At 47.6% G+C, this 26,714-nt stretch overlaps 1 protein-coding gene and 1 long non-coding RNA gene across 5 annotated transcripts in view; one reads left to right on the top strand and one right to left on the bottom strand.

The window, feature by feature from the left end:
- Window positions 1-5,428, top strand: part of PDPR (pyruvate dehydrogenase phosphatase regulatory subunit) — a 38,718-nt gene extending 33,290 nt beyond the window's left edge. For 2 of the 3 annotated variants that reach the window (XM_060000154.1, XM_060000156.2), the window contains 2 exons: window positions 504-2,759; window positions 5,141-5,428. In XM_060000154.1, the coding sequence (XP_059856137.1) occupies window positions 504-908 (405 nt within the window). In that variant the 3' untranslated portion in view covers window positions 909-2,759; window positions 5,141-5,428. The remainder of the gene's footprint in view (window positions 1-503; window positions 2,760-5,140) is intronic. The other variant, XM_060000155.1, reaches the window with a different exon arrangement.
- Window positions 5,429-5,654: 226 nt separating this feature from the next.
- On the bottom strand, window positions 5,655-22,943 carry LOC132416084 (uncharacterized). 2 transcript variants are annotated; one of them, XR_009517458.1, is made up of 4 exons: window positions 22,783-22,943; window positions 16,047-16,239; window positions 11,137-11,329; window positions 5,655-6,419 (listed from the first exon to the last, which is right to left on the bottom strand). It is a non-coding gene; the product is annotated as an uncharacterized lncRNA (long non-coding RNA). The 2 variants fall into 2 exon arrangements; XR_009517457.1 differs by lacking the exon at window positions 22,783-22,943 and having other exon boundaries at window positions 16,047-16,353.
- Between the last annotated feature and the right edge of the window lie 3,771 nt (window positions 22,944-26,714).

The following is a 26,714-nucleotide window of genomic DNA, read 5'->3' as shown; positions in this document are numbered from 1 at the left end:
TTTGAGCAATTAGGTAAGTATTTTTCTCTGATATAAAAGTAAAGAATACTCGATTTGGAAAATAGGGAAAAACATAAAGAATATTTTTTCAGCGACACGCATTAAGAGTTTATTTTATCCTGCTCTTTTTTGGACATATGCATATATGTAAATATTTATGCATAGAATACGGATATATATGCATGGACTGCTGGTTGAGATTATATAAAAACATTGTTTTTTTACAATAATTCTAGCAAGCATTTCAAGTGTTGATTTTTCTTCCTATTTTTGTTCTGTGTGGTCTTGTGATTGAAATGTGTTTATAAAATAGAAAAGAGAGTGATGCTTACCTGTGTTGTTACAAGAATTCTCTGCAGGTGTCTTTCATACTGTGAATGCAGTTTTCCGCATGGGGGAAGCACACGTTCTCCAGAGCTTGCAGGGGTGTGGTGGGGAGTGGGCAGCCCACTGCAGTGACACCGGGTCCCAAGCAGTGATGCTGTCTCTGTGCTCTTTCCTAGGGGATGGATTTCATTGGGCGAGATGCCCTGCTGCAGCAGAAGCAGAACGGGGTGTACAAACGCTTCACTATGTTCATCCTGGACGACCACGACACAGACCTGGACCTCTGGCCTTGGTGGGGGGAGCCCATTTACCGAAACGGGCAGTACGTGGGCAAGACCACCAGCAGCGCATATGGTTACACCCTGGAGCGCCACGTGTGCCTGGGCTTCGTGCACAATTTTTCCGAGGACACCGGAGAAGAGCAGGTGGTGACAGCAGATTTCATCAACCGGGGAGAATATGAGATTGACATCGCAGGACACCGGTTCCAGGCCAAGGCCAAGCTCTACCCGGTCACCTCCCTCTTCACCCATAAGCGCCGAAAGGATGACGTGGAGCTCAGTGACTTGCACGGGAAGTAATGCCAGGCAGTCCCGCCACCTTCCCACCTTCTAGTCATCTTAGGAGCTCCTCTTCCTGATCCCATCTCTCTTCTTGATTTAACCTTTGCCTCCCACCTCTTATCTCGATATAATTTTTTTTTCCCTTGATATAATTTTAAGCGTTTAAAACTTTTCCTTTGCACCCTCTCTTGTCCCTCCATCTTCTCCTCCCTCCTTCTGCAGTTCCCATCTCCTGATACCCATCTCCTGATACTCACTCTGGGCTGGTCATCCCTCCCCCCATCTCAGGTTCCTGTGGGGACAGGAAGGCAGGACAGAGGCAGACTCCACTTGTGGAAGGGGGTTACAGTGACAGCCTCACTTAATGCTGGGTCTTGAAGCAAGGGAGGCTTGTGGTGTGCAGGCCTCAGGGTAAGAGTCCCTCTCTGTGGGGCTAAATTTTCTCGAGTAACCTGTGAATTCTGGCTAGCTGCTGTCTGTGTGATACAGCCGTGTGGAATAGCTTATGCCTTTTAGCCAGGCAGGTCCTTCTCCCATCCCTTTGTGCTGTGGGTCGGCACCCTGATACCTCTAGCAGGAGGATGACCATCTACCTCGCTGATGAGAGGCATCATGTGGGCGTTACCTGGGGTTTAGCACAGATTAGTTCATCCTGGGCCTCCCTACTGACCCAGTTATCAGACTGTGACCCAGTTATCAGACTGTTGGGCTAGGGCCACCTGCCTATAATTTTCTTCATCTCTTGCTAATCTCTATTATGAGAGGGGTTGTGGTTTATTTAACCGACTAAACAAATAAGCCACAGTGTTTGAAAGGGAAAGACCATGTTGCCTTTAGTGTTGCTTTTCCTAGCTGAAAGGGTCTAACCTCAAACTAAGCTCCAGCGATGCTGAGTTTTCTATGAAACAGTGCTGCTTTTCTTTCAGCTACTCACAGTTCAGTCACCCCACCTTGATGTTCCTCTTCTCCGAGCACATGTGACTTTCAGTTCAGCCTCATGTGTCCCTTCCACAGGAGGCCCACTGGCTCAGTGCACGCTCTCTCCCTTAGGACGGGGGAGACAGGACAAGCATCCTGGCTGAGTAACTAAACCTTGTGGCCACACTGAGTTGAAGAGAGCTACTGGGACCCCAGGGTTGCTTCCCCTGCACAAAAGACACAGATCCACACAGAGACGACCCACTTGGGTCCCTTGAGATTTCCCAGTGTGGAGAGCGTATGTTACCTGAGCCCAAGGTCTGCCTTCCATCTTCTTTTTCCAGACATCTCTCCACATTTTCTGGAATAGAAGGTAACTTGGGGTAAGAGCGCCCTGCGCACTTTTAAGCAGTGTCTTTTCTAAGGGTGGAACTTGGATCGCACAGACTGTGGTATCCATCCCCACACTTAATTTCCCCTTGCAAACAAATGGCTGCTAGAGATTTTAATTAACCATAGCCTTTGTTATCTTGGTATCTTGCATGCATTAGGTCTGATAGGTCTGTAAGTATATTAGAGACAATCCTTTCATTTTATTAGAGCAGCTTACAATTCTCAGGTGTCTGCCTGCTCTGGCATTTCTCTGGGATTTCTGTTTACCCACTTGATCACTGACTTTACTGTCCACCTTCTTACGAGGTCTTCATTGATTTAACGAGGGAGTATGTGATTAGAATTCTGTCGGGGGGCCTTGGTATTTTGGTGCAAATGTGAATTTAACTAGCTGAGAGATACTGCTTCTAGGCAAAGAGGAGAGGTGCTGCCCAGCTGGAGAGCAGTGAACAGCAGCTGTGAAACTTGGGAGAGCAGGAAACTGGCACCGGACAATGCAGGTGTTACCAGCAGGGAGCCGACTGACCCAAGAAGATGGAAACAGATGTAGAACTAAAGGTATCCCATGCACACCACTGCAAAGTCGTCTTTATAAATGGAAAGTTATTTGGGATTGAATCCAAAAGAAAATCTAGATTTATGCATAAATCACATCTTGTCCATAAATAGGGGTCACACTTCTAAGACTGACAAGATGTTAAGATTCTGGGGGGAAATCACTTGTTTATTGAGTACCCTGAAACTTACATATTTATCTTCCAGCACTTTACAATTCATCTTTCAAGTCTCCTTTGGTTCATTCAAATATAGGCAATATGAATCTGGTAGGTTTCTCTATTTGGTCCTAAAGGGAAGGGGGTGACTCTTTCCTGCCTCAAGCATAGTTGACAATCAAAACATCTTCATTTCTGTGTCATCCCCGATGGGCACTGGGACCGCATGTGTTTGCTTTCTGTGACAACTCACCTCTCCCTGGAGGTTGCAGGGATTGTTCAAGGAGTAGCTGGACTCGTTTTAGGTGGTTGGTACTTTTTTCTTCTCTCTGAAATGATGTTATCACCACTTGTGCTGTCTTGGGAGAGGGGCTCCACAATCTTCTCAGCATATGCAATTGAAGAATCATTTTGCACCTAGAAACACAAAGTGTGCTGGCTTCAAACAGATGGAGAATCAAGGTTGCAAGTCTCCTGTGAGCCTTCTCCTCTCTTGAGATAAGCCCCTAGCTACTTGTGCCACATGTAAATCCCATGGTCATGTGACTGACATGGAAGATTTCTTGTCTGTGATAAAAGCTCTAATTCAGAAAGTTTTTAGAGCAAAAGGGACAGACAAGACCTACCTGCTTGGATAGCACAATGTGATGTCCTTTAACTTGTGTTTTGGTCACGTAGCACTGCATGGGCAGGACAAGCTCCAGGAGAGAAAACTGAACAGTTCCCACTACATTCTAGTGCTTTTCTGAGAAGTCCCTGTACCCCCAAATGCAAGAGATGCCATTTAGCCCAGTGATTAACCCCAGTCTCAACTTTGGCCCCAAAGTTCCCATTTCTGCACCAAGTCACTTGTTTGATTCTCATCAGGAGGTGTGCTGTCCCTGGATTCTACGTCCTTGTACAGAGTTTTAGCTGTATCTCTTCTTTCCTAGGCTGTTGTTTCCAAGGAAGTAACTCAACATGAAACTAACTCTTCAGCTTTCTCCTTTATCCTGCCTTTGCATGCATTTGCGACATTAACCCCTCCCCACTGCCACCATGTATGTGGCAGGAATGATAGGAGCTTCCTAAAGTGATTTTGCTTCACTGGAGGGATGACCCCTCCGCCTTGATTTCTGCCTCTGTAAAACAACTGCATTGGCTGGCTTTCAGGCATTACAAGTTCCTTTTTATATCTTTGTTGCCTCTTGGCCAGTGTAGGCAGCAAGGATCTAAGTATCTTTAGTATCTAAGATAGAGATTTGGTCAACAGTGCTCAATCCTGAAGTATAACCTACTGTGTTCATTTTCTTTCTGTACACACACCCCCATCCCTCACAAACTTTGATATAAGCAGCATTTTATCAACAGGAGGTAGAGAAAAGTTTCTCACGAGTAAGGAATTTTCATCTGGCACATGTCATGTGCAGGCACATGGACTCAGGAGCAGCACAGTTGAGTGGAAGAGACGGCAGATGAAGTAACAGGCAGTAGCCGCGTCCTGCAGTGAGTCGTGAGGGAGCTAGGGAGCCACGTATCAGAGCCGCTCCCCACACCCACCGCCACCGCCCTCCACATTAAGGTGCTCCGTTAGTTGTAAGGCTCCTTCACTGTCATCACGGGGCTGGCATATGCAGTCCCTTACCATGACAAATACACTATTTTTCAAGAGGACTGAGTATTTTTGTATGTCTTTGCCTTCTCTTTATCCATTAAACACCAGAGTTCCTTGTGTATGATTCGTGACTTCTCTGAGCAGAACCCTTGGGGAATTACACGTTTCTTCATGGGCCATTTTTCTCATGATATTTAGATACACCTATTTTCATCCTTTGCAGACTTTCTACCTTCTCATTTTTCTGTCTCTCAAGGACAGAAATTTTAAGAAGTGGAGAGGATACTTTTAGCATCTGTTTCTATGGATCAATGCCAGGATTTCCTTTGCACACCAAGAACTGGAGCTTGGGGCACCTCTTTCCTCCAAGCCAGGTTCTAGTGCCTTACACTCCAGAGTGTCACATGGTGGGTGGAGATGAAAAAAAGTACCTTCAACAGATGGGTGTAGGGTCGAAAGCTTCTGCAGCTCGTTTCAGTGAAGGGTCTTCCAGCAGCACAGCTAACACTTTACTCTCTGGTCAACTCTTGGGATGTAAGAAAATGCCATTGTAATTACTGTAAAGGCTACAACTCGTTCTTTGCATTTGTAAACGTGCAGTTCAACTCAGCCCTTTTCTATCCCATGTGTAGCATCAGCATGTGGTCCTGAAGACGTGCGAGGCACTTTAGTAAATGGGATGTTTCTCACGAGCCCTGGTGATGACAGGCACACAGGGTGACAGAGCATTTCTGCCCTCTGCGAATGTGGTATTAACGTTGTGCACTGTATTTCTATCAAGTCAGATTTCAATTTTATGTTACTAAGTTTGTAAATGAATAAATGGACATTTTCACTACTCTTGCTGTGTCTGCCTGAGAAATGTCCTGCATCTGTGGTAACCAGATATGTTTTTGCCATCACTAAGAATAAACGTTGTACATAAAACCATTTGTACCTGTTCCCAAAGTGTACAAGAGAATTTGAAAACAGGTAAATAAGATCCCTTCCCTCCATGCAATGGGCAGCATGGCTGTGGGGGAAAAGCCCCATTCCTCCTCCTGAAGTCCCTATCACTGTCACTGGACTTGACATCCTGCCTTACACTTGACTTAGTAGTAAGAACCTGGTACTTGACTCATCACTCAAGTATTGGGTTGGCCAAAAAGTTCATTCGGGTCTTTCTGTAAGATGTTATGTAACATGAGCCCATGTCTGTGTGGAAAACGAGCTGTGTGTGTATTTTTGCTTACAGCAGTAGAAGAGAAAAACAGAAGCAGCCAGTGATCCTTTACTATACTTAGCTTCCATCCAGAAATTTAGTCACTGGACTTCTATTCTCTTTACCAACTGTTCTGTGAGTCACCACATCTGGGAATCCATAGGTAGGCTAACATGTCTAACAAAAATTTCATCATCTTATCGTCCAAACGTGCTCTATTTCCAATTTCATGAATGAGCAACATTTGTTATGACTGAAGTAGTTCCAAAAAAACATCCCACTGGCTCCAAGGCTAACTGCAAAAGAGGAGTTCCAAAAACATTCTGTACAATGACGTGTCTGGAACACGGGGAGTGCCTCCCATGGCAAGTACTTTCAAGGGGACGACTCTCTCATGACATGTGTCTTCCTCTTCTTATGAACATACTGGATTAGGTATGTCACAAACCCTATGAACCAGAAGTAATTCCAGAAAGGAAGAAGCCTCGCAAGCCGAACCTGAGTGCGAAAGACTTACCTTCCAGCTCCTCCACCAAACGAAAGGCCAGCAGAGTTCACTCCCGCCAGGACGAAGTAGCCCCGCACTGAAGGGGACTCGCCCATGATGCACCTCATGTCCGGGGTGAAGGTCTCGGGGCAATTCACCAACTTCATGATCTCCACAGTCTCCAGTTCTGGCATCCTACGCAGCAGGGAACTCAACAGGGGCTCTGAGCAACAAAAACAGACCCAAACACGGTCGTCAGCTTTAGGGGATTCAAAACTCCCTACCCCTTACACTCTTCTATTCCCTCTCCTTTCGGAAAACGTCTTGTGGAGGTTTTCTAAGATGAGCCAACTGGGCCATCTATCAGAAGCAGAAGCCTTGGGGAAGTATGGGGCATTCCTACAGAGTTCTTGGCATAAAGATGGAGAAAAAAGATACTCTTTAGAAAGGAAAGGAGCTCTGGAAAAGCAAATACTATATGTGGCCCCAAAATAAAATCTTAAAGTGATCAGTGGTAGTAAAAGAGCTCTTAAATGGCCCCCAAGGAGATCTGCAGCAATTTCAACTTAGGAAATCCTTGCCTTTTACTGCATAAGACAGAGTCTCAGCTTGTTTTAAAATAAGGCCAACACCAGGGAATAATCCAGTGGAACAGTGGCAATAGATGAAGCCAGACTGAAGCTGGCTGGTGGGTACATGGGTTCTTTATACATTCTCTCCACTTTTAAAAGATTGAAATTTCCCAGAAATTAAGTCCAAGTAGAAAGAGGAAAACTCTTCATTATAGACCCTTTCATATATTTTGAATTTGGAATGTGACTGTCTTAACTATTCAATAAATAAAATTATGTTAAAATTGAATAAAAGACTGTATTAACACAATTCTGCTTTCTAAAAAATGTCTTCAGGACTTCCCTGGTGGCGCAGTGGTTAAGAATCTGCCTACCAATGCAGGGGACACGGGTTTGAGCACTGGTCTGGGAAGATCCCTATGCCGCAGAGCAACTAAGCCCGTGCACCACAACTACTGAGCCCGCCTGCCACAACTGCTGAAGCCTGTGCACCTAAGAGCCCGTGCTCCGCAACAAGAGAAGCCACTGCAATGAGAAGCCCGCGCACCACAACAGAGTAGCTAGCCCCCGCTTGCCGCAACTTAGAGAAAGCCCGTGCGCAGCAACGAAGACCCAATGCAGCCAAAAATAAATTAACAAAAAAAAAAACTCCTTAAAAAATAAACAAGTAAAACAATAAAAGGACCTACGGGAGACCTTTTCTTACTACTGACATTCTACTGGATGAAGAAGTGAACCAGGCCCTGAGATACATTATTAATCTAGGACAAGTTCAAAAGACAATCCTGAACTATACCCACAAGGCACTGCAAGCTCCCACTAAAAATACAGAGGAAGGAGCTGCTCCTTCACAAATCCCAGGGACCAAGTTCTTCTTAAAACCTGGAACGGGGTCCCCCGAAGACCAACTATTGCCAAAATGGAAGGGCCCCTATAAAGTAATCTGAACCACTCCCACTGCTGTCAAAGTGCAAGGGATATCTAGTTGGGTACATTTTTCCAGACTAAAGCTTTTACCTCCAGAAGCCCCGCAGGTTACAACAGAAGAGCAATACACCTGTAAGCCAGTGGAAGGTCTGAGATACCTATTCAAAAGACAGGCACCATCGACAGATAAGTAAAATGATGTAGTGGGTTGGACTCCTGTTTGCCATTCTTGCTATTGTACTCAGCGGATCATACGTGAACATCTTGTTAGAAATGCTGTAGAGCTTTATATGCTTAATCATCAACATAATAGTCTGCTGTCCCCTAACTGTTTAAGTACTAACAACAGTTATGTCCTTCAAGGGCTATCCGGTCTTAACAGCTGTGAGACAGACATTCAGGTCTGCACCCCCGGAAGGGTTTGTTTTCCTCTGCGGACACCCAAACCATCATATGTTACGGAATTATCGACAGACCCTGTCTTTTCCAACCAAGCCATAGCGTATAAATGCACTGACAATGTTCACTTCATAGGACAGTGTGCTATAAGGACTACAGGGTTAAGAGGGATTTTTATCTGTAACAGAACCAGTCAGGCTCACCACCAAACCCAGAAGGCACTAGGAATGATCTTTTTTCTCTATATATGTTTGTTTGTTTGGCTACGCGGAGTCTTAGTTGTGGCACACAGGATCTTTAGTTGCGAAACGCAGGATCTTTTAGTTGCGGCATGCGTGTGGGATCTAGTTCCCTGACCAGGGATCGAACCCAGGCCCCCTGCATTGGAAGCACAGAGTCTTAACCACTGGACCACCAGGGAAGTCCCCTAGGAATGATCTTAGCAAGGGCAGAGCTGGCCACAGGACTGGCAGCTCCATGGGGAGGCTTTACCTATCATGAAGCAACACTGAGATCAGACAGCTTGGTTATATGATGGAACAGACAAGACAAGCCTTAATGGGACTTAAGACCTCTCGTTTCTTTGGCGAATTTAGTTCTTGACAGTCGTCTAGCTCTTGATAACCTTCTGGAAGAACAAGGTGGAGTCTGTGCGATAATACTTCCTACTGCACCTGAATTAGTGTGATAGGACAGGTGGAAGTTAACATTAAGGAAATATATGCCCAGGCAGACTGGCTTCATAATTTTAGAAGCGGCAATATCGCCTCCACTGCCTGGTCAACAGTTAAGGAAGCCCTCCTAAAGTTACGCTGGTTCCTTCCCTTTCTAGGCCCTTTAGTGGCTACTGGTGTTCTTCTTTTTGGCCCTTGTTTGTTTAGCCTTCTGGGCAAGTTTGTGTCTTCTAGGTTCTAAGAGTTTCAAGTAAGACTCATGAGGGCTCAAGGAATTCAACCCATTCCAGCAGAGGGTGGCCCAGGTCCCTACAGGTCCTTGGAACAGTCAGAGAGGGACTTCTACACCTCTAGGGTAAGCTAGGGTCTGCAGCCCCTGTCTGGCAGGAAGACGTTCCAGAAGATGAGACCCTTGGCCCTTTACCCCTTAAGAATAAAAGGTGTAGAATCCCTCAGGGGATAATGAGACAGACTAGGACCTGGGACCCTTTGCTGCAGTGCTTACACCTGAACAAATGAAATACAAACAAAATACAAAGAAACTATAAGGGACTAAAAATAACTATATGCATGCATGCACAGCTGGGGGAAATTATAGACAAGATACAAAAAGACCAAAAAAAAAGCCAACTGCCACTTGTGAAGAGCTGGGAGCAAAAGCAGGAGTCAGGAGCAAAAGCAGGGTCCTGTGCATGCCCCCTGCACTCACCACCACCAGAGGGGGCGGGGGGCAGACCACCCAAGCCACCCCTCTGGCCTGACTCCTGGACCCGCCCCTGCCCTCACCCCACATAAGGAACCAGCTCGCTGCCGGCCTCCTCGGAGCAATCAAGGGAAACTGTTACTTGTTTTCACTCCCGCCTGCTGCAGCAGGAGCCCAATAAAGCCCTGCCTGAATTTTCTGTCTGGCCTCTTATCAATTTCTATTGATTAAGGAGGCCAAGATCCCTGGTTGGTAACACTTCACTAATGTTCTCTCCACCCTCTGTCTTAATGGAAATGCAGCTCTCCTGAGGGAACTGTTCGCTGTCACACAGCCAGCCCTGTTCCACTGACCTCACCATCAAGAGGCACAGTCGGCATCCTCCTTGCTTCTGAACCATTACCACTCAGTCACACTTGGGAAAGACCCTGTTCCTTTGTGCCTTAAGTTAGCAGGCACCCCTACTTGGCTCCGGGCTACTTCCTATTAAGCCACAGGCACAGCTCTCTCTACATCCAGGTTCTGAACCCATAACATGGCTCTTCTCCCAACCTTTAACACCACCTCCTCTCTTCCTTCATCAAAGGAGATAACCTGTCTCATCTTGTTCCCCAAAACACCACCTGTATACCTCCCTGCATCAGCAAACCATCCCTGCCTTCCTTCACAGGGTCAGAAATTAATCCCTTACAACGGCCTGGATCCCCCTTCCTGCCCCCTTCCCCTGAACCGAGCTCCATCAGCTGTCCTCCCTCTTTCACACACCCTCACATTTACCTCCTTCTCCTCGGCATTTAGATGTGCTCAAGTACCCCCTCCCCCCGCCCAGGCGATTTCAGAAATAAAACAAAGCTCCAAAACACTCAATTAGCAATTTTTAATTTTTAAAATTCTAAATTCTAAAATGATGGTCTTTGCGAAACATCAAAAACAGAAGGAAGATTTCCCTCCACTCAAAGGTCACCAATACCAGTATCAATTATATTTTCCCAGAATGTTATTATTGCAGCAATGAGCTGCCCTGATGTTTGCCACCACCTTTGTCTTAAGTCCTTCTTTTTTTTTTTTTTTTTTTTTGCGGTACGCGGGCCTCTCACTCTTGTGGCCTCTCCCGTTGCGGAGAACAGGCTCTGGACGCGCAGGCTCAGCGGCCATGGCTCACGGGCCCAGCCGCTCCGTGGCATGTGGGATCTTCCCGGACAGGGGCACGAACCCGTGTCCCCTGCATCTGCAGGCGGACTCTCAACCACCGTGCCACCAGGGAAGCCCCCTCGCTTAATTTTTGTAAGTACCAAATTTGAAAATAAAAACCTGTGTGATCAGCATGATCTTCTACTTCACTCACCACACTTGGCTATTTCCAAACTCAAATACAGATTCAAAGGACCAACATTTGTTATGACTGAAGTAGTACAGAAGAACATCCCACTGGCTCCAAGGCTAACTGCAAAAGAGGAGTTCCAAAAACATTCTGTACAATGACGTGTCTGGAACACGGGGAGTGCCTCCCATGGCAAGTACTTTCAAGGGGACGACTCTCTCATGACATGTGTCTTCCTCTTCTTATGAACATACCGGATTAGGTATGTCACAAACCCTATGAACCAGAAGTAATTCCAGAAAGGAAGAAGCCTCGCAAGCCGAACCTGAGTGCGAAAGACTTACCTTCCAGCTCCTCCACCAAACGAAAGGCCAGCAGAGTTCACTCCCGCCAGGACGAAGTAGCCCCGCACTGAAGGGGACACGCCCATGATGCACCTCATGTCCGGGGTGAAGGTCTCGGGGCAATTCACCAACTTCATGATCTCCACAGTCTCCAGTTCTGGCATCCTACGCAGCAGGGAACTCAACAGGGGCTCTGAGCAACAAAAACAGACCCAAACACGGTCGTCAGCTTTAGGGGATTCAAAACTCCCTACCCCTTACACTCTTCTATTCCCTCTCCTTTCGGAAAACGTCTTGTGGAGGTTTTCTAAGATGAGCCAACTGGGCCATCTATCAGAAGCAGAAGCCTCGGGGAAGTATGGGGCATTCCTACAGAGTTCTTGGCATAAAGATGGAGAAAAAAGATACTCTTTAGAAAGGAAAGGAGCTCTGGAAAAGCAAATACTATATGTGGCCCCAAAATAAAATCTTAAAGTGATCAGTGGTAGTAAAAGAGCTCTTAAATGGCCCCCAAGGAGATCTGCAGCAATTTCAACTTAGGAAATCCTTGCCTTTTACTGCATAAGACAGAGTCTCAGCTTGTTTTAAAATAAGGCCAACACCAGGGAATAATCCAGTGGAACAGTGGCAATAGATGAAGCCAGACTGAAGCTGGCTGGTGGGTACATGGGTTCTTTATACATTCTCTCCACTTTTAAAAGATTGAAATTTCCCAGAAATTAAGTCCAAGTAGAAAGAGGAAAACTCTTCATTATAGACCCTTTCATATATTTTGAATTTGGAATGTGACTGTCTTAACTATTCAATAAATAAAATTATGTTAAAATTGAATAAAAGACTGTATTAACACAATTCTGCTTTCTAAAAAATGTCTTCAGGACTTCCCTGGTGGCGCAGTGGTTAAGAATCTGCCTACCAATGCAGGGGACACGGGTTTGAGCACTGGTCTGGGAAGATCCCTATGCCGCAGAGCAACTAAGCCCGTGCACCACAACTACTGAGCCCGCCTGCCACAACTGCTGAAGCCTGTGCACCTAAGAGCCCGTGCTCCGCAACAAGAGAAGCCACTGCAATGAGAAGCCCGCGCACCACAACAGAGTAGCTAGCCCCCGCTTGCCGCAACTTAGAGAAAGCCCGTGCGCAGCAACGAAGACCCAATGCAGCCAAAAATAAATTAACAAAAAAAAAAACTCCTTAAAAAATAAACAAGTAAAACAATAAAAGGACCTACGGGAGACCTTTTCTTACTACTGACATTCTACTGGATGAAGAAGTGAACCAGGCCCTGAGATACATTATTAATCTAGGACAAGTTCAAAAGACAATCCTGAACTATACCCACAAGGCACTGCAAGCTCCCACTAAAAATACAGAGGAAGGAGCTGCTCCTTCACAAATCCCAGGGACCAAGTTCTTCTTAAAACCTGGAACGGGGTCCCCCGAAGACCAACTATTGCCAAAATGGAAGGGCCCCTATAAAGTAATCTGAACCACTCCCACTGCTGTCAAAGTGCAAGGGATATCTAGTTGGGTACATTTTTCCAGACTAAAGCTTTTACCTCCAGAAGCCCCGCAGGTTACAACAGAAGAGCAATACACCTGTAAGCCAGTGGAAGGTCTGAGATACCTATTCAAAAGACAGGCACCATCGACAGATAAGTAAAATGATGTAGTGGGTTGGACTCCTGTTTGCCATTCTTGCTATTGTACTCAGCGGATCATACGTGAACATCTTGTTAGAAATGCTGTAGAGCTTTATATGCTTAATCATCAACATAATAGTCTGCTGTCCCCTAACTGTTTAAGTACTAACAACAGTTATGTCCTTCAAGGGCTATCCGGTCTTAACAGCTGTGAGACAGACATTCAGGTCTGCACCCCCGGAAGGGTTTGTTTTCCTCTGCGGACACCCAAACCATCATATGTTACGGAATTATCGACAGACCCTGTCTTTTCCAACCAAGCCATAGCGTATAAATGCACTGACAATGTTCACTTCATAGGACAGTGTGCTATAAGGACTACAGGGTTAAGAGGGATTTTTATCTGTAACAGAACCAGTCAGGCTCACCACCAAACCCAGAAGGCACTAGGAATGATCTTTTTTCTCTATATATGTTTGTTTGTTTGGCTACGCGGAGTCTTAGTTGTGGCACACAGGATCTTTAGTTGCGAAACGCAGGATCTTTTAGTTGCGGCATGCGTGTGGGATCTAGTTCCCTGACCAGGGATCGAACCCAGGCCCCCTGCATTGGAAGCACAGAGTCTTAACCACTGGACCACCAGGGAAGTCCCCTAGGAATGATCTTAGCAAGGGCAGAGCTGGCCACAGGACTGGCAGCTCCATGGGGAGGCTTTACCTATCATGAAGCAACACTGAGATCAGACAGCTTGGTTATATGATGGAACAGACAAGACAAGCCTTAATGGGACTTAAGACCTCTCGTTTCTTTGGCGAATTTAGTTCTTGACAGTCGTCTAGCTCTTGATAACCTTCTGGAAGAACAAGGTGGAGTCTGTGCGATAATACTTCCTACTGCACCTGAATTAGTGTGATAGGACAGGTGGAAGTTAACATTAAGGAAATATATGCCCAGGCAGACTGGCTTCATAATTTTAGAAGCGGCAATATCGCCTCCACTGCCTGGTCAACAGTTAAGGAAGCCCTCCTAAAGTTACGCTGGTTCCTTCCCTTTCTAGGCCCTTTAGTGGCTACTGGTGTTCTTCTTTTTGGCCCTTGTTTGTTTAGCCTTCTGGGCAAGTTTGTGTCTTCTAGGTTCTAAGAGTTTCAAGTAAGACTCATGAGGGCTCAAGGAATTCAACCCATTCCAGCAGAGGGTGGCCCAGGTCCCTACAGGTCCTTGGAACAGTCAGAGAGGGACTTCTACACCTCTAGGGTAAGCTAGGGTCTGCAGCCCCTGTCTGGCAGGAAGACGTTCCAGAAGATGAGACCCTTGGCCCTTTACCCCTTAAGAATAAAAGGTGTAGAATCCCTCAGGGGATAATGAGACAGACTAGGACCTGGGACCCTTTGCTGCAGTGCTTACACCTGAACAAATGAAATACAAACAAAATACAAAGAAACTATAAGGGACTAAAAATAACTATATGCATGCATGCACAGCTGGGGGAAATTATAGACAAGATACAAAAAGACCAAAAAAAAAAGCCAACTGCCACTTGTGAAGAGCTGGGAGCAAAAGCAGGAGTCAGGAGCAAAAGCAGGGTCCTGTGCATGCCCCCTGCACTCACCACCACCAGAGGGGGGGGGGGGCAGACCACCCAAGCCACCCCTCTGGCCTGACTCCTGGACCCGCCCCTGCCCTCACCCCACATAAGGAACCAGCTCGCTGCCGGCCTCCTCGGAGCAATCAAGGGAAACTGTTACTTGTTTTCACTCCCGCCTGCTGCAGCAGGAGCCCAATAAAGCCCTGCCTGAATTTTCTGTCTGGCCTCTTATCAATTTCTATTGATTAAGGAGGCCAAGATCCCTGGTTGGTAACACTTCACTAATGTTCTCTCCACCCTCTGTCTTAATGGAAATGCAGCTCTCCTGAGGGAACTGTCGCTGTCACACAGCCAGCCCTGTTCCACTGACCTCACCATCAAGAGGCACAGTCGGCATCCTCCTTGCTTCTGAACCATTACCACTCAGTCACACTTGGGAAAGACCCTGTTCCTTTGTGCCTTAAGTTAGCAGGCACCCCTACTTGGCTCCGGGCTACTTCCTATTAAGCCACAGGCACAGCTCTCTCTACATCCAGGTTCTGAACCCATAACATGGCTCTTCTCCCAACCTTTAACACCACCTCCTCTCTTCCTTCATCAAAGGAGATAACCTGTCTCATCTTGTTCCCCAAAACACCACCTGTATACCTCCCTGCATCAGCAAACCATCCCTGCCTTCCTTCACAGGGTCAGAAATTAATCCCTTACAACGGCCTGGATCCCCCTTCCTGCCCCCTTCCCCTGAACCGAGCTCCATCAGCTGTCCTCCCTCTTTCACACACCCTCACATTTACCTCCTTCTCCTCGGCATTTAGATGTGCTCAAGTACCCCCTCCCCCCGCCCAGGCGATTTCAGAAATAAAACAAAGCTCCAAAACACTCAATTAGCAATTTTTAATTTTTAAAATTCTAAATTCTAAAATGATGGTCTTTGCGAAACATCAAAAACAGAAGGAAGATTTCCCTCCACTCAAAGGTCACCAATACCAGTATCAATTATATTTTCCCAGAATGTTATTATTGCAGCAATGAGCTGCCCTGATGTTTGCCACCACCTTTGTCTTAAGTCCTTCTTTTTTTTTTTTTTTTTTTTTGCGGTACGCGGGCCTCTCACTCTTGTGGCCTCTCCCGTTGCGGAGAACAGGCTCTGGACGCGCAGGCTCAGCGGCCATGGCTCACGGGCCCAGCCGCTCCGTGGCATGTGGGATCTTCCCGGACAGGGGCACGAACCCGTGTCCCCTGCATCTGCAGGCGGACTCTCAACCACCGTGCCACCAGGGAAGCCCCCTCGCTTAATTTTTGTAAGTACCAAATTTGAAAATAAAAACCTGTGTGATCAGCATGATCTTCTACTTCACTCACCACACTTGGCTATTTCCAAACTCAAATACAGATTCAAAGGACCAACATTTGTTATGACTGAAGTAGTACAGAAGAACATCCCACTGGCTCCAAGGCTAACTGCAAAAGAGGAGTTCCAAAAACATTCTGTACAATGACGTGTCTGGAACACGGGGAGTGCCTCCCATGGCAAGTACTTTCAAGGGGACGACTCTCTCATGACATGTGTCTTCCTCTTCTTATGAACATACCGGATTAGGTATGTCACAAACCCTATGAACCAGAAGTAATTCCAGAAAGGAAGAAGCCTCGCAAGCCGAACCTGAGTGCGAAAGACTTACCTTCCAGCTCCTCCACCAAACGAAAGGCCAGCAGAGTTCACTCCCGCCAGGACGAAGTAGCCCCGCACTGAAGGGGACACGCCCATGATGCACCTCATGTCCGGGGTGAAGGTCTCGGGGCAATTCACCAACTTCATGATCTCCACAGTCTCCAGTTCTGGCATCCTACGCAGCAGGGAACTCAACAGGGGCTCTGAGCAACAAAAACAGACCCAAACACGGTCGTCAGCTTTAGGGGATTCAAAACTCCCTACCCCTTACACTCTTCTATTCCCTCTCCTTTCGGAAAACGTCTTGTGGAGGTTTTCTAAGATGAGCCAACTGGGCCATCTATCAGAAGCAGAAGCCTCGGGGAAGTATGGGGCATTCCTACAGAGTTCTTGGCATAAAGATGGAGAAAAAAGATACTCTTTAGAAAGGAAAGGAGCTCTGGAAAAGCAAATACTATATGTGGCCCCAAAATAAAATCTTAAAGTGATCAGTGGTAGTAAAAGAGCTCTTAAATGGCCCCCAAGGAGATCTGCAGCAATTTCAACTTAGGAAATCCTTGCCTTTTACTGCATAAGACAGAGTCTCAGCTTGTTTTAAAATAAGGCCAACACCAGGGAATAATCCAGTGGAACAGTGGCAATAGATGAAGCCAGACTGAAGCTGGCTGGTGGGTACATGGGTTCTTTATACATTCTCTCCACTTTTAAAAGATTGAAATTTCCCAGAAATTAAGTCCAAGTAGAAAGAGGAAAACTCTTCATTATAGACCCTTTCATATATTTTGAATTTGGAATGTGACTGTCTTAACTATTCAATAAATAAAATTATGTTAAAATTGAATAAAAGACTGTATTAACACAATTCTGCTTTCTAAAAAATGTCTTCAGGACTTCCCTGGTGGCGCAGTGGTTAAGAATCTGCCTACCAATGCAGGGGACACGGGTTTGAGCACTGGTCTGGGAAGATCCCTATGCCGCAGAGCAACTAAGCCCGTGCACCACAACTACTGAGCCCGCCTGCCACAACTGCTGAAGCCTGTGCACCTAAGAGCCCGTGCTCCGCAACAAGAGAAGCCACTGCAATGAGAAGCCCGCGCACCACAACAGAGTAGCTAGCCCCCGCTTGCCGCAACTTAGAGAAAGCCCGTGCGCAGCAACGAAGACCCAATGCAGCCAAAAATAAATTAACAAAAAAAAAAACTCCTTAAAAAATAAACAAGTAAAACAATAAAAGGACCTACGGGAGACCTTTTCTTACTACTGACATTCTACTGGATGAAGAAGTGAACCAGGCCCTGAGATACATTATTAATCTAGGACAAGTTCAAAAGACAATCCTGAACTATACCCACAAGGCACTGCAAGCTCCCACTAAAAATACAGAGGAAGGAGCTGCTCCTTCACAAATCCCAGGGACCAAGTTCTTCTTAAAACCTGGAACGGGGTCCCCCGAAGACCAACTATTGCCAAAATGGAAGGGCCCCTATAAAGTAATCTGAACCACTCCCACTGCTGTCAAAGTGCAAGGGATATCTAGTTGGGTACATTTTTCCAGACTAAAGCTTTTACCTCCAGAAGCCCCGCAGGTTACAACAGAAGAGCAATACACCTGTAAGCCAGTGGAAGGTCTGAGATACCTATTCAAAAGACAGGCACCATCGACAGATAAGTAAAATGATGTAGTGGGTTGGACTCCTGTTTGCCATTCTTGCTATTGTACTCAGCGGATCATACGTGAACATCTTGTTAGAAATGCTGTAGAGCTTTATATGCTTAATCATCAACATAATAGTCTGCTGTCCCCTAACTGTTTAAGTACTAACAACAGTTATGTCCTTCAAGGGCTATCCGGTCTTAACAGCTGTGAGACAGACATTCAGGTCTGCACCCCCGGAAGGGTTTGTTTTCCTCTGCGGACACCCAAACCATCATATGTTACGGAATTATCGACAGACCCTGTCTTTTCCAACCAAGCCATAGCGTATAAATGCACTGACAATGTTCACTTCATAGGACAGTGTGCTATAAGGACTACAGGGTTAAGAGGGATTTTTATCTGTAACAGAACCAGTCAGGCTCACCACCAAACCCAGAAGGCACTAGGAATGATCTTTTTTCTCTATATATGTTTGTTTGTTTGGCTACGCGGAGTCTTAGTTGTGGCACACAGGATCTTTAGTTGCGAAACGCAGGATCTTTTAGTTGCGGCATGCGTGTGGGATCTAGTTCCCTGACCAGGGATCGAACCCAGGCCCCCTGCATTGGAAGCACAGAGTCTTAACCACTGGACCACCAGGGAAGTCCCCTAGGAATGATCTTAGCAAGGGCAGAGCTGGCCACAGGACTGGCAGCTCCATGGGGAGGCTTTACCTATCATGAAGCAACACTGAGATCAGACAGCTTGGTTATATGATGGAACAGACAAGACAAGCCTTAATGGGACTTAAGACCTCTCGTTTCTTTGGCGAATTTAGTTCTTGACAGTCGTCTAGCTCTTGATAACCTTCTGGAAGAACAAGGTGGAGTCTGTGCGATAATACTTCCTACTGCACCTGAATTAGTGTGATAGGACAGGTGGAAGTTAACATTAAGGAAATATATGCCCAGGCAGACTGGCTTCATAATTTTAGAAGCGGCAATATCGCCTCCACTGCCTGGTCAACAGTTAAGGAAGCCCTCCTAAAGTTACGCTGGTTCCTTCCCTTTCTAGGCCCTTTAGTGGCTACTGGTGTTCTTCTTTTTGGCCCTTGTTTGTTTAGCCTTCTGGGCAAGTTTGTGTCTTCTAGGTTCTAAGAGTTTCAAGTAAGACTCATGAGGGCTCAAGGAATTCAACCCATTCCAGCAGAGGGTGGCCCAGGTCCCTACAGGTCCTTGGAACAGTCAGAGAGGGACTTCTACACCTCTAGGGTAAGCTAGGGTCTGCAGCCCCTGTCTGGCAGGAAGACGTTCCAGAAGATGAGACCCTTGGCCCTTTACCCCTTAAGAATAAAAGGTGTAGAATCCCTCAGGGGATAATGAGACAGACTAGGACCTGGGACCCTTTGCTGCAGTGCTTACACCTGAACAAATGAAATACAAACAAAATACAAAGAAACTATAAGGGACTAAAAATAACTATATGCATGCATGCACAGCTGGGGGAAATTATAGACAAGATACAAAAAGACCAAAAAAAAGCCAACTGCCACTTGTGAAGAGCTGGGAGCAAAAGCAGGAGTCAGGAGCAAAAGCAGGGTCCTGTGCATGCCCCCTGCACTCACCACCACCAGAGGGGGGGGGGCAGACCACCCAAGCCACCCCTCTGGCCTGACTCCTGGACCCGCCCCTGCCCTCACCCCACATAAGGAACCAGCTCGCTGCCGGCCTCCTCGGAGCAATCAAGGGAAACTGTTACTTGTTTTCACTCCCGCCTGCTGCAGCAGGAGCCCAATAAAGCCCTGCCTGAATTTTCTGTCTGGCCTCTTATCAATTTCTATTGATTAAGGAGGCCAAGATCCCTGGTTGGTAACACTTCACTAATGTTCTCTCCACCCTCTGTCTTAATGGAAATGCAGCTCTCCTGAGGGAACTGTCGCTGTCACACAGCCAGCCCTGTTCCACTGACCTCACCATCAAGAGGCACAGTCGGCATCCTCCTTGCTTCTGAACCATTACCACTCAGTCACACTTGGGAAAGACCCTGTTCCTTTGTGCCTTAAGTTAGCAGGCACCCCTACTTCGCTCCGGGCTACTTCCTATTAAGCCACAGGCACAGCTCTCTCTACATCCAGGTTCTGAACCCATAACATGGCTCTCCTCCAACCTTTAACACCACCTCCTCTCTTCCTTCATCAAAGGAGATAACCTGTCTCATCTTGTTCCCCAAAACACCACCTGTATACCTCCCTGCATCAGCAAACCATCCCTGCCTTCCTTCACAGGGTCAGAAATTAATCCCTTACAACGGCCTGGATCCCCCTTCCTGCCCCCTTCCCCTGAACCGAGCTCCATCAGCTGTCCTCCCTCTTTCACATACCCTCACATTTACCTCCTTCTCCTCGGCATTTAGATGTGCTCAAGTACCCCCTCCCCCCGCCCAGGCGATTTCAGAAATAAAACAAAGCTCCAAAACACTCAATTAGCAATTTTTAATTTTTAAAATTCTAAATTCTAAAATGATGGTCTTTGCGAAACATCAAAAACAGAAGGAAGATTTCCCTCCACTCAAAGGTCACCAATACCAGTATCAATTATATTTTCCCAGAATGTTATTATTGCAGCAATGAGCTGCCCTGATGTTTGCCACCACCTTTGTCTTAAGTCCTTCTTTTTTTTTTTTTTTTTTTTTTTTTTGCGGTACGCGGGCCTCTCACTGTTGTGGCCTCTCCCGTTGCGGAGAACAGGCTCTGGACGCGCAGGCTCAGCGGCCATGGCTCACGGGCCCAGCCGCTCCGCGGTATGTGAGATCTTCCCGGACCGGGGCACAAACCCACGTCCCCTGCATCGGAAGGCGGACTCTCAACCACTGCGCCACCAGGGAAGCCCTTAAGTCCTTCTTTTATTAGCTTGGTGGTGGCATAGTTGGACTGTGGACTGTTTTTTTTTTTTTTTTGGCCTGTGGACTTTTTAAGCAAAAATTTCCTAACATGTATTTCACAACCTGTCTTTTTTATTTCCCGTCCTACTCTCTTCTGAACCAAAAGTGGTCGGGCTTCTGCCCCACCAGGCCACTGCACTCCTCTCACCAGGAACGCAAATGTTGCTCCTTTCCAAGGGCACTTTCTGGGCACCATCTCACTCCCTCCTATCCACACACTCTTTCCTTGTTTTCTGTGGCACCTTCTGCCCCGATCACTGGCCTCTCTCCTCTGCCCTTCCCTCTGTGTTGACGTCCCCCAGGGTTCCCTGAGGCCAGCTTCGCTTCCCCATCCACCACTGTTCAGGGTGATTCCCTTTCCTGCCATGACTGATGGCCTAACCCATAGCACTCCTGAGCCTTAGACCCGCACGTCTAGTGGAAGAAGGGCCACCTCCACTTGGACTCCCACAGGTCAAACTGAGCACATCCAAAAGGTAAAGCCATCTTCCCCAATCTCCAACTCTGCTCCACTTCCTGTGTCCCCCAGGAACACCATACACTAGAATCCTGGGTGTCATCCCACATTCCCCCCTTTCTCTCATCTCCTCTCTCCAGTCAATCATCAAGACCTAACCAACAACCCTACATCGTAAATCTCCCTCCAGTGGGTCTACTCTCCATCTCCACTGCCCTGAACTGAGCACAGCCCGCCATCCTCTCTGTTTACTGCAGAAGGTTCCCAACTGGGCTTCCCGCCTCTAATCTGCACACCATTCTCCCCACGCCCCACAGCCTTCACACAGAGGCCTGAGCACATCTCTGAAATGAAGATTCTAGAGACCTTCCTGGTGGCGCAGTGGATAAGACTCCACACTTCCACTACAGGGGGCGCAGGTTCGATTCCTGATCAGGGAACTAAGATCCCACATGCCGAGGACGCATCCAAAAAAAAAACACCAAAAAACAAACAAACAAAAAAAACAGTATAGGAAACAATGGCATCAGAGTCTATTCCAGTAGGTTTGGCAGCGATAGCAAAGGAGTGAGATCAGAGGAGAAAAAGCCAGTAGAGAAGAAACGGAAGATGTCAAAGACAACAAAGTAAAACACACACCTGGTTGAAAGTAAATTATGTGTTTAATTTCTGCTAAGGAGAAGAATTCCTGCTAAACAATCTCAATACTGACGCTGGTTATGCTCAGATCTGCTTACACCAACAAGTGCAAGAGGACAGCTCCAACTCCTTCTGAGCTGTTCCTCTGCATGGTCACAACACCTTGTACAAATTGGCTGCTGGTCACAAGGGAGACTGGGTGAGAGGAGACGGATTAACACAACATTTCCCACACCTGCCTCCAAATGAGAGCCACCTGGGACACATTTTAAAACACACACACACACACACTCACACACTCACTCATAGGCTCCCTCTCTGGAGATTCTGATGCTGCGGTCCAGAGTGCTATATTTTTCAACAAGTGCACCAGGTGATCAGCCAAGTTTGAGAACTTAACACAAATCTCTAGCCCTAGGAACGTGTCCCCTTCAGCCCGGCTACCTCGCCGCCCCCCAGCACGGGCGAAACGGACGTGAAGATGCCTGAATCAAATCTCGGTGTCATACACATCAGGCCCAAAGGGTCAAACGTTGGGAAGAGAGCTCACCGCCCCGGCATGGACGTTTCCACCTAACCTCACCGCTGACTCTGCAGAACTTCTACTGGTTAGTTAAGCACAAGCGGACCGCACGTTGCCACGCGGGAAAACAATTACGCCTGCAGAGACGACCCAGCTGGGCAAGCCCGACCCACGCTGGGGCGTGGGGGTGGGGGCTGCCTGCCCGAGGCGGGCCTCAGGAGCGAGGTTACCCCGGCCGCCCTGGGCATCCGGGCTCGGCTGCGGGCGCCTGCCAGAGCCGGTGCGCTGGCCCTGAGCAGCCGGGCACGGGTCCGCGAGACGCCACCGCCGCAGAGAGGCTGAGGGAGACCGGGCGACGCGCTGTCGGCCCCGGCGGGCGGAGTCCCGGCGCCGGGACGCGCCTTCCGAGGACCAGGCAGAACCGACGGGAAACGAGGGACGCCGAAGCCCCCAGACCGAGACCACAGAGGAAAGGGGGGGCGCTGTGGGTCCCGGGCCGCCAAGGTCCGCGTGGACGGGGACGCCAGAGCGGCTCCGCAGCTTCTCCTTACCTCACGGGCGCCCTCGGGCTCCGCGCTCAGCAACACCCCGCCTGAAGCGGAGCAGCAGCCACAACCGTTGCCGGGGTTCCCGGGGGCCGGAAGGTGGGACAAGGACAGGGAAGGGGTCGGGACAGGAGGGAGGAAAAAGTTCCCGTGACGCGAGAAGCCAGCTAGGGTTTGCCGGCTCTAGTCCTCCTTCCAACCGACGCGCGCCGTGACGTCAGGGTAGGGCTCCGCCCCTGACACGTGGGGCCTGTTTGGGTCTCCCGAGGCCCCGCCCCTGGGTGTGTGTAGCGGGGAACCGCCTCTGCCAAGATGGCGGTGAGCTGCAGGCGTGGTGTTTCAGGGCCGCTTCAGGACTCTAGCCTCGGGCCCTGTTAAATTGTCCAGGTGCAGCCGGGATCGCCATGATGGCGGCAGCCCCACTGCAGTGTGGGGAGGGCGGGGGTTCTCTCTTCCTTCTATGCGAGTCCCCAGGCCTGGTCCCACGAGGTCCACCGCCCAAAGACACTAGTCAGGGCGTAAAGAAGATTCTTGGACTGACAGCCGCTTTGTTTTTTGGAAGTCGCCCGGGTCTTCTTGGGCGAATTGCTAGCAGAGCAGATGGGAAATCCTGTCTGCTGGCCCGGCCAGACCTCGGAGGCAGGATAAGAAGACCTGAGCTCCGGGCCGGACCTTACTCTTTGCGCCTTCTCTGCGTGTCTGGACCAGAGGAAGAGGAATCATTCACTCCGTCTTCAGAGAAGCTCCCCCATCACCTTGCTTACTATCACATCGCCCTGTTTTCTTTCCTTTATAGAACTTGGCACTGAAGTAGATCAGTGTTTGTTGACTGCCTTTCCCACTAGTTGCAAGCTCTGCCCTGTGACGACAGAACCTAAATCTCGTGCAGGGCCATGTTCTCAGCACTTAGAGAATGGCACAAAGTACATATTCTTTGAATGGATAGCGATCTAATGGTACAGCCTCCCCTGCGTGTTGGGCCAACTCGCTAGTTCCCATTCTTTGGATTCAAGCCCATCTCACCATACAAGCCGATTTCGTTCAATGGATGGCCTCTTGTGGCGGGGCATCCTGCTGAGTGATGGGATAAACATTGCACATAAAACCATGGTTCTGTTATCGAAGTGTAAAAGAGAATTTGAGAACTGACATAGCGACGACACAAACGTTTACAAGTGTTACTCTCCATGCAGTGGGGGCATGGCTGGGGGAGAAACCCCATTCCTCCCCCTGAAGTTACTATCGCTGTCACTGGACTTGACATCCAGCCTTACACGGACTCCATGGTAAGAACCTGGCACAGGGCGTATCCCCCACGTACCTGTGAGCCCATGTCTGTGTGGAAACCAGGGCTGTGCCTACACTCTTTTTCACACCTGTGGGGAAAATGCTCACTGTCTGAGAGAAGCAGCCAGTGCGCTCACCACACCAACCTGCACCCAAAAATCATGGTGCAGTTTTGCAGTAAAACACCTGCTATGGACTCAGTGCTGTGCAGGGTGCTATTTCAGAGTCCCTATAAGACAGAGTAATTTTATAAATGGCTCCTGTGCCCTAACTGCCTTGCCTTGTTGAAACTTCACCACAACTGTGTGAATTAGAGCAGAGTATCCCTGCTTGACCTGTGAGGAAAGTGAGGCCTAGAGAAGCACGTTCTCAAGTTGCAGATAATAAAAACCAGGCCTCACATCTAAGTCTCTATGAAGTAGTGAACTCTTCAAGTCAGTGCTAAGACATGTGGTAGAAACAGTGGTGGTGCATTAGAATCACCTGGGGAATCTAAACCCATATCCTCCACAGGAACTGGAATCAGCAAGGCTGAGAGACATGTCCGTCCTTCTAAAGAGCTTTCCAAACTCCTCTTGTATCTGGAATCCCCTGGGTGCCAACTCTTGAAGAGTATGGAGGAGAAACAGTAGTTGTGTAAAGCTTTGTGGATGAGGCAGGACTTGAGCTGGTTCTTAAAGAACCTCTGTTTGCCAAACTGTAAAATGGGGCTAATGCTGGAGTGGTCTCAGATCAGCATGATTCAGTCACTCTCTTTGTTCATATAAACCAGCATTAGGTGGCGCTGTGGCCTATGAAATGGGGTTTCCTGGGTTCAGAAAGCCCCTCATATGGAGGACACACTGTGGCGATTAGTTAGAAACCCAAGTCAGACTAATATCTCCCCGGAGAGATGATAACTGATAACCCAGCGTGGTCCCTGTGACACAGGAGCGAATGAGGCTCCTTTGGTGTAGCCTCCCAAAGAGGGGTGTGCCCATCCCTCTGCTGTCTTTCCCATGAGAGGCTCTGTAGAGTTAGGGACCCTCAGACACTTGGATCTGGGGCATCAGCTGACTGGAGCCTCTCAGAGTCCAGGCTGAAAGGGTTGTTGTGGTGGTTGGTTAAGAGTACAACTTTAGAGCTGGCCAGCACTGCCTCTTCCTTAGTGTATGACCCAGGTAGCCACCCAGGGAGGTGGTTACCTTTCCTGGACCTCTGTAGCAGTCACCAACAAAGACTAAATCTAAAGAGAAAGAGCAATTTTTAAATTGATTTAAATCAATTTTCAAATTGATTATGATAAGGCTTCCCTGATGGTGCAGTGGTAGGAATCCACCTGCCAATGCAGGGGACACGGGTTCAAACCCTGGTCCAGGAAGATGCCACATGCTGCGAAGCAACTAAGCCCGTGCGCCACAACTACTGAGCCTGCGCTCTAGAGCCCATGAGCCACAACTACTTAGCCCACGTGCCTAGGGCCCGTGCTCTGCAACAAGTGAAGCCACCGCAATGAGAAGCCCACGAGCCACAATGAAGAGTAGCCCCTGCTTGCCGCAACTAGAGAAAGCCCACGCACAGCAGCGAAGACCTAATGCAGCCAAAAATAAATAAATAAAATTAATTTTTAAAAATTGATTATGACAGTAACCAGTTAATACTTTCACTTGGGCAAAATGTCTCACAAGGATGGTTCAACATACACAAATCAATCAATGTGATACACCACATCAACAAAAGAAAGGACAAAAGCCACATGATCATCTCAATGGATGCAGAAAAAGCATTTGATAAAATTCAATATCCATTCATGATAAAAACTCTCACTACTTCTATTAAATAGAGTATTGGAAGTCCTAGCCATAGAAATCAAACAAGTAAAAGAAATAAAAGGTGTCCAAGTTGGAAGAGGTAAAACTGTCATGATATGCAGATGACATGATGCTATACATAGAAAACCCTAAAGACTCCAAACAAAAACTACTAGAACTGATAAACGAGCTCAGCAAGGTAAAAGGATACAAGATTAAAATACAGAAACCTGTCGCATTTCTTTACATTAATAATGAAATATGAGAAAAGGAAAGGAAAATCCCTTTTAAAATTGCATCAAGGGAATTCCCTGGCAATTCAGTGGTTAGGACTCCGCACTTTCACTGCTGAGGGCCCAGGTTCGATCCTTGGTAGGGGAACTAGGATCTCACAAGCAATACAGCACAGATAAAGATAAAATAAAATAAATTTAAAAATAAATAAAATTGCATCAGAAAAATAAAAATACTTAGGAATAAACCTGAACGAGGAAGTGAAAGACTTATGTGCTGAAAACTATAAAAATATTGATAGGGGCTTCCCTGGTGGCACAGTGGTTGACAGTCCGCCTGCCAATGCAGGGGATATGGGTTTGTGCCCCGGTCAAGGAAGATCCCACATGCCACGGAGCGGCTGGGCCCGTGAGCCATGGTCTCTGAGCCTGCGCGTCCGGAGCCTGTGCTCCACAACGGGAGAGGCCACAACAGTGAGAGGCCACAACAGTGAGAGGCCCGCGTACCGCAAAAAAAAAAAAAAAAAATGATAAAACTGAAGATGATTTAAAGAAATGGAAAGATAGCCCATGCTCTTGGATGGGAAGAATTAATATTATTAAAATGGCATACTACCCAAAGCAATCT

This window comes from Delphinus delphis, chromosome 20, assembly GCF_949987515.2.
Source record: "Delphinus delphis chromosome 20, mDelDel1.2, whole genome shotgun sequence".
In the NCBI taxonomy this organism is placed as follows: domain Eukaryota; kingdom Metazoa; phylum Chordata; class Mammalia; order Artiodactyla; family Delphinidae; genus Delphinus; species Delphinus delphis.
The sequence above is the reverse complement of the archived record's forward strand: the minus strand, read 5'-3'. Positions and strand labels throughout refer to the sequence as shown.